The sequence below is a fragment of the Salvia miltiorrhiza genome, chromosome 1, assembly GCF_028751815.1.
Source record: "Salvia miltiorrhiza cultivar Shanhuang (shh) chromosome 1, IMPLAD_Smil_shh, whole genome shotgun sequence".
Taxonomy (NCBI): domain Eukaryota; kingdom Viridiplantae; phylum Streptophyta; class Magnoliopsida; order Lamiales; family Lamiaceae; genus Salvia; species Salvia miltiorrhiza.
The window spans coordinates 48,057,624-48,065,591 of NC_080387.1; the positions used below are offsets into that span (position 1 = coordinate 48,057,624).

The 7,968-nt window shown below is 40.3% G+C and overlaps 2 protein-coding genes across 2 annotated transcripts; one reads left to right on the forward strand and one right to left on the reverse strand.

Annotated features, from left to right (window-relative positions):
* Positions 1 to 117: 117 nt before the first annotated feature.
* LOC130988233 (probable protein phosphatase 2C 44) lies at positions 118 to 2,752 on the forward strand. Its single transcript, XM_057912026.1, is given in 7 exon segments — positions 118 to 375; positions 1,078 to 1,128; positions 1,130 to 1,196; positions 1,199 to 1,354; positions 1,477 to 1,515; positions 1,518 to 1,633; positions 2,188 to 2,752. Coding segments are annotated over 7 exon segments (705 nt in total). The 5' UTR covers positions 118 to 237; the 3' UTR covers positions 2,326 to 2,752.
* Positions 2,753 to 3,748: 996 nt separating this feature from the next.
* On the reverse strand, positions 3,749 to 6,519 carry LOC130988242 (leucine-rich repeat extensin-like protein 4). Its single transcript, XM_057912036.1, has one exon. It carries the CDS (start codon positions 6,315 to 6,317, stop codon positions 4,110 to 4,112), a length of 2,208 nt encoding a protein of 735 aa, XP_057768019.1. The 5' UTR covers positions 6,318 to 6,519; the 3' UTR covers positions 3,749 to 4,109.
* Between the last annotated feature and the right edge of the window lie 1,449 nt (positions 6,520 to 7,968).

Here is a 7,968-nt window from a genome sequence, read left to right on the forward strand (position 1 = left end):
AATTAACTGTGATGATTAGTTTATATATTTGGTTTTGTTGTAATGTATAATCGATGAATTGATTGAATTACAAAGCGTTGAGATTTATGGTAGCTTGTTTTTGTGTGGAATTTGTAGAAAATTACTTGTTTAGAAGGATCTTCACCCGATACTGGAAAAGGGAAGAGCAAGTCTTCAACGGTCACGAATCAAGTGAGCCATGGGTTCCACTTGGTGAAAGGGCAATCAGGTCATGACATGGAGGACTACCATGTTGCTGAGTACAGGAAGAAGAAGGATCATGTTCTTGGTTTGTTTGCAATCTTCGATGGCCACCTAGGCGATCGCGTCCCCACTTATCTAAAGGATAATCTCTTCGACAATATACTACAAGAGGTGTGTGTGTGTGTTCAGTTTATCTGTACCCTTCTTATTCCATCTCTGTTTGTGGATCATGCTGTTCTTGAGCTGGAACTTTAGGCCTTCGATATTCTTCAATAGGATTTTGTGTTTCGTATGTACGAAAGGAAAACTGCCAAGTCTGTTTGGAGAAGGTGCCAAATAATGTAAGCTAGAGGGCAATGATGCAAATCAATACTTGTAGGAAGTTCATAGGATTATCGTCATTATGCATACATAATACCTGAAGTTGCAGGTGTCGTGTTGTTACAGAGGTAAGTTATGCCGATATGGATGGTTTGAGCATTCATGTTAGCTGATGTACGCTAGGGAACAGAAGGTAGTCGAATATTTATATAATAATAATAATAATCAACTGAATTGACTTATACCACCGTTTACCAACTTAGTGTTCATTTTCACTTTCATATAAACGATGGCAACTATCGCCTGCCATTGTCATCATACATTTAATAACAACCATGCCCTTTACTCAACTTCCTTTTTCTCTAGGCATTTTATTTAACATTTTAGGGAAGGAAAGAGCTTTCCAAGATCATGAAGTTTCTTAGCTGTGGATATGTGCCACAAACATTGTTGCAGTTCGTGTTTATTAGTCTCATTGTCTCTAGATAATTCTGTTGTTTTATCAGTTAAGCTCTTCTTTATCTGAAGGTATCTTTTTATCAACTTGTGCAGCCTAATTTTGGGGAGGATACCGCGTCTGCTATAAAAAACGCTTATCATTCGGACTGATAAACTTATCCTAGAGAAATCCATGCAATTAGGACCTGGTGGCTCGACTGCAGTTACTGCAATTGTATCGATGGAAAACACCTATGGGTGGCAATATTGGAGATTCGAGAGCGGTCATTTTGTAGGAATAAAACTGCAGAACAACTCTCTGTGGACCATGAGCCTCATATTGAAGAAGAGGAGAATCGAGAAAGCAGGGTGGTTTTTGTGACGACTCTTCCTAGGTATTACTTTTGTATTCTTTCAATAGCTCTTCTAAGTATATTGTAGATGGATTGAACGATAGTACTGAATGTTTTGGAATTTGTGATTTGATTGCCATGAAAATTAAGACTCCTATTTCAGGTGATGTACCTCGTGTCAATGGCCAGCTTGCTGTTGCACTGCCTTTTGGGACGAGATCTTTAAAGCACATTTGAGTTCAGAGCCTGATGTGCGTAATATACACATTGACTCAAGCACACAGTTTGTCATATTGGCTAGTGATGGCTTGTGGAAGGTTAGTTCTCTGTTTTTTCAAAACACGCACGCTAAACTAGTGATGCTCCTTGCTTTGACTAGGAACTATTTGCATATGAATTTTTTCGTCCTCAGTTTAAGCTATAACGATATAAAGAGAGTATATGGCATGATAACTTCATTAGAAATCTTTGTTTCAAAAAAAAAAATTCATTAGAAATCTTTGTACCTGTTTACAATTAATAAGGAGAAGTTAATTGTTTTTGTACTAGTTTTTAGAGTATCCAAATTAGTGCGTCAGATCAAAGGATGTTACAAAATCAAGTTTGCTAGTCCGGAGAGTATGAAGACAAAATGCAAAAAATTCCAAATATGAGACCAAGAACTGAGCGTTCGACATTGTGTCCATGGAAAATTCCGAATATGAGACCATTCCAACCTAATACTAGTTGACTCGATGAGATACTTTTGCAAGCAGCTGGTTTTGAAATTTTATTTTCTATTTGCTTCGTTATGAGATGAATATTCTTGTTTGGATATTAATGATCACGAATTTGTAATTGAATGGTGTGTGCATTTGAAATGATGATGCAGGTAATGAACAACCAAGAGGCGGTGGACATAGTGAAGAACATCAAGGACCCTCAAGCTGCTGCGAAGCGTCTGACCACAGAGGCTTTGACGAGAAAGAGCAAAGACGACATATCATGCATCGTGATACGCTTTGGCTGATCTCATGAGAGAGGACGAGATCGTTAAATGAAGAACAAGCGAAGAAATGGAGCGACAGATCGGTATCATGTATCTAAAAAGTGTCTTGCTTTGCAGGTTGCCCGTCTTTAAATAATTTGGTTTGTTTGGAAGGAAAATTTGTGGCGGTGTTGCTTGGAAGAATCAAAGTAGATAGTTTGCTTCTCTCTCTCTCTCAAAAAAAAAAGCATTGTTTGGAGTAGATGATTTACTGTTTTCGTCTTTCTGAGATAGGGAAAATCATTTCTTTTTCTCGCTCTTTTTTGTTAATAATTTCTCCTCTAGTTGGTGTTGAAGACTTTCTTATTTGTTGTATGTGTATATAGCTATGAGAAATAACGAAAACTGGAACAACTGATTCCGTTTGAGTTGCTGTTAGGATGTATTTTGAACTTCGTGTGCTTCTTCATTCGTATACTGTGTTTTCTTCGACTTTCTATTCCTTATAGAAATGCTATTGTTTAATTATTTATAGTTTTGTTACATTTTCATGCTATATTTCGTGATTTAGGAATGTGTATTTAATGTAACGATAAGAAAACATATAATATAGGATTTTGCACCTAAACTCAATCGACAAGTATCTTGTTGCACAACGTGATTTGTCGCACTCCCATACTGACAAATTATGGGGAAAAGGTCATAAAACACAGCACCAGCGATGTTCTATATTTTCCATTTCTTCGTCTTTCAGTATTAGCAAATTGTTTTTTTTTTTCAGTATTAGTAAATTGTTCTATTTTATTTTATTTTATTTTTTGGTCGACATGTTTTATTTCTTAATTATTACTATTTCCTAGGTGTAGTCTTATATTCCAATTCTATTTGTGACGAGATTATAGTCCACTATTCTTATATTTTCCGTAATATATCTGTATTTAGTGTTCCCGAAATCACAGTCCACTTATTTTGTTACATGTGTATTCCTTTTTTTCTTTTTCTTTTTGAGAATTGCATGTGTATTCCTTAATAGTAAATAATATTAATTGATCTAAAAGAAAAATATCGAGATTTTCTAAAGAATAATATTGGGTAATAATAAAAGTATAGTAGTAAAACTGTAAAAGAGAACATAAGAAAACAGATTTGTGCTCAAATGGGTTGATTTGGAAGAAACCAACCCCGGAGTTACTTGATGTTTCTTATATGGTGCAACAATTTTAAAATGTGAATTAGATCTAGGAATAGCTTTAATTTGTTTCCAATATAAAAGAGATTTACGATGAGAAAGGTGTTTCTTATTTTGAAAAGTATAAGATAGAACGGAAAGAGACTTTGATATCTCAACTTTGTTGCTTGAATCCAGGCTCTTTTTCTGAAAATATTTTAATAAATGTGAGTATATTGTGGCAAAAAGATATTGCGAGTTCATTAACTCATTGACATAAAATCAGACACCCTAATATAGCAAAGAACAACAAAATAAAAATTTCGACTGAAATTGGGATTTATGCACAATCACAACTAGTATGAAAATGAACTAATTATGGTCGTCTCTCCCCCGACATATCCAAGCAATTCTCTTCAATAATACATGTAATTATTATATAAGCCAATACTTCATTTGAAAAAAAAAAATCAAGAAACAAACCCATAAAATGAATCTCAAAAAGAAGAAATAAATAAAGATAAAACTATACTAATCGTTGCAGTAACAGCTCATGATGAGAAGAGATAACAGCTCAATAATTGGTAAATATTTGGCTCCGTTTAGTTTCGCTGTCATTTTTGAGGATTTTGACGGCAGTTGAAAATATGAAGGGAGATTAGTAATATGGAATGACGGGTGGTGGTGGAGATGCGTAGGAGACTCCTGTTATGGCGGCAATGGTATGTGTTCGGCGGAGGAGGAGGGTGGCGATGAGTACGTGTACGGTGGCGGGGGAGGGACGGTGACGGAGGCGGTGGTGATGAATAATTGGTATGGTGGAGGCGGCGGAGATGAGTGCTTGTATGGTGGAGGTGGTGGGGATGTGTATTATATGGCGGAGGCGGTGGTGGATGCTACGGGAGGTGGTGGTGATAAACATTCGGGGGTGGGTGGGGGTGGGGGTGGGGGTGGGGTGATGTATATACATAGGGTGTGAAGGTGAGTGTGATGGGGGAGGAGGTGATGAATATACATAAGGAGGAGGCGGAGACGGTGAGGGAGGGGGAGGTGATGAATAAACGTATGGTGGTGGAGGAGACGGTGAAGGTGGAGGAGGTGAGGAGTAGACGTATGGCGGTGGAGGTGGTGGAGATGAGTAGACGTACGGTGGGGGCGGGGACGGTGAAGGTGGTGGTGGAGGAGGAGATGAGTAGACGTACGGTGGTGGCGGGGATGGTGAAGGTGGCGGTGGTGGAGGAGATGAGTAGACGTATGGTGGAGGCGGGGAAGGTGGTGGTGGAGGAGGTGATGTGTAGACGTAAGGTGGCGGCGGAGGGGCTGAGTAAACATATGGAGTCGGCGGAGGTGGCGGACTCATGGGGGCGTAATGAACCGGTGGCGGAGGAGAAGCTGGTGGAGGTGGAGGTGATCTGTAGTGAGTATTGGGCGACGACTTATGCTGAGGTGGTGGTGGTGGTGGGGAATACTGATGCTCCACAGGTGGCGGCGGAGAGCGGACGTGAGACCCCGGAGACATGTTGTGAGTTGGCGGCGGAGGTGGGAGATGAGACGTAGGTGGTAGCAGCGGAGGTGGCGGAGGGCGGGACCTAACATTCGGCGAAGACTTGGAGGTGGGCGGAGGCGGCCTCGGAGCCTGAGCTGGCTTAGGCGTTGGCGCCGGCGTCGGCGTCGGAGTCGGAGTCGGCCTTGTCGGCGCACCTCCGGCGACGAAGCATTTGGACTTTCTACAATCGTACGGCTTAGCGGCATCAGAGGCGCATTCTCTAGCAGACCTCTGGTTACTCTTACTCGGAATACAATTCTCCTTTCCTTCAAACACGGCGCCGCCGCGGAATCTGCTGCACTGTGGCGCCTCGCCGGTGAAGTAATTGTAGGAGTAAGTGAAGTTCTCGAGGCGCGGCAGCTGGCACACTGTGGCTGGCACCACCCCGGTGAGGCGGTTGTGCGCCACATCCAGCTGCTCCAGGCTCCGCATGCGGCTGATCTCTGCCGGCAGTGGCCCCTGCAGATTGTTGAAGCTCACATCGAACACCGTCAGCTCCTTGAGCATCCCAATCTGTGGCGGCAGGCACCCCGTCAGATTATCGTTCATCAGAATCAGCTCATTCAACGTCTTCCCCATCTTCCCAATGCTGGCCGGAATGCAGCCGCCGAGATTGTTGTTCGCCAGCACCATCACCGAAACCGGCGAGTTACCGAGATTGTCCGGGATGCCGAACCGGAACCTGTTGTCATTCAGGAACAAGGCGTCCAAATCCTTGTCGAAAACCTGCGTCGGAACGCCGCCTTCGAAATCGTTGAACCGGAGGTCGAGAAACTTCAACGACGGCAGAGACAGCACCACCTTCGGAAATCCGCCGACGAAACGGTTGTTGCTCAAATCCAGCTCGAAAAGCAGCTTCAATTTTTTGAAGGTATCAGGAACAAGGCCGCAGAATCTGTTGGAGTTGATGTGGAAGAGCGCCAGATCGGTCAGCAGCCCTAGCTCGTCCGGCAGGTAGCCGGCGATGTCGCCGTGGTTGAGATCGATGCCCGCCACCACCCTCATGGAGGCGTTCGACGGCGAGGGGGCGCAGAACACGCCGCCGTAGGAGCAGACGTCCGCACCGGTCCAGTTGGCGGTGAAGTTGGACGGATCGGAGAAAATGGCTTGCTTCCACGCTTGTAACGCGTAGTAGGCGCGGCGGAGGCTAGGGTTCTCGAAGGTCAAGTTTCTGGCATCGCGAACGATGTCTTTTAAGTTGATGTCGTTCTCCCCGGCGGCCACATTGGGGATCTGCGAGGCGACGAGGGCGATAGTGAGGGCTGTGAAGAGCAATAAGGAGGGGCGGCGCCGCCGCGAGGTGGTGGCGGAGGGATTCATGAGAGGAGAGGGAGATTCAATGAGGTAAGGGATGGATTATTAGCGCACATTAAAAGGGAACAGAGAGGAGTGCTTTCAGCTGACAAAATAATAATAATGTATTGAATGAATAAGCTACCACCTGCTGCCTCAATTTATTCTCTCCTCACTTTCATTTTTTATCATTATAATTTTATTGTTTTTTAACTTTTATTTCTCACTAATATTGTGATGGACAGACACAGATACCTCTATATCAATTTCGCCATTATTTTACGAGATGCCATTTCTACATTTTTTAAGGTGAAATTAGGCAAGTCAAAATTGTGTAATGGGAGACCATTAACTTGATTTGCTTGGTGACATATCAAATTGAAAATATTATTTGCATTTAGATGATCCAAGTTTTGTTTTTATTTTTTGAGTTCAAGACCGAGATAACAAAAGTGTATCAGGGTTGTGACAGTTGGGCTTAGACTATTTTATAAGTATTAATAACAATTTGTAGAATCAATTTAAGTCACGTCCTTTAGCCTTAATTGTGTCTCCAACCGTTGCGATTAAAATGATAATCAATTAGGCCAGGTACATCGTTTGTGTAAACATTCTTGAGTTTCAAAAACAATATTTGATTGTTTTTATAACTATATATACATAAAATTCATTAACTTCACATTAATCACTTATTAAAGTTGAATAATTATAAGAATCCTCACCATGATATATATATAGATACAATTTTTTTTTTAATTTTAGGCGTACAATTTTTTATATAGTAATGTGTATATCTAATAAACTAATAGTAGTATATTTTTATTGTATATTTTATAGATTTTTTTTTCTTTTAAGAAAAACTAAAGCATGGTCGTTGATAAATTTTTAAATATAGTCATAGAAGATGAAAACATACATAATTTTAATTTCAGTATATATAGAGTCACCATCTATATATACTATTTTAATTACACAATTGGCTTAAACTAACTATATAATAGACCATCTAAAGTTTGTAAACAATACATTTTTTTATATTAGTATGAATGTAATTGTATTCGTAGGATGTTACTTTAATTAATTTATTGGGTCGAATTTGAAGTACAATTCCAATTTCCATAAGCAAAATGTATGTTACTCCCTCTGTCCCATTGTATCCGAGACTCTTTCTATTTAAGGCGTCCCACTGTAAGTGAGACTCTTTCATTTTTTGGTAAAGATTTTACCTTTTAAACATATTTTCACTTTTTAACCTACAAACAAAATACATTTTTCTTAATTTACGTGTCCAAAAAAAAGTCTCACATACAGTGGGAGGGAGGGAGTAATTAAGTATGGTGACAAAATCGAACTGTAACGATCTTGAACTAATTAATGGTCTAATAATTAAATTAATTTCCATTGGTTGTCCACCATGATGAGTTCATTCAAGTTGTGTTTGGAAAAAAGAAGAAATAGGAAAAAGAAAAAGAGAGGAGAATGGAGAATCATGTTGACAGGGCAGCACGTCGCAGCTATTTGGAGAGAGGGAGAGATGAAAGTGAAAAGAGTAGGCTTGAATAAATAGTTAATTTCCAAAAAAAAAAAAAAAGTCTTGAATAAATGGTTAATTTTTTTTAAAAAAAGTCTTGAATAAATAGTTTGGTGAAATTGGACTTGGTCATACCTAATTATTATT

Excerpts from the sequence above, each read along its gene's own strand:
- LOC130988242 (XM_057912036.1), bottom strand. The coding sequence starts at position 6,317 with ATGAATCCCTCCGCCACCACCTCGCGGCGGCGCCGCCCCTCCTTATTG.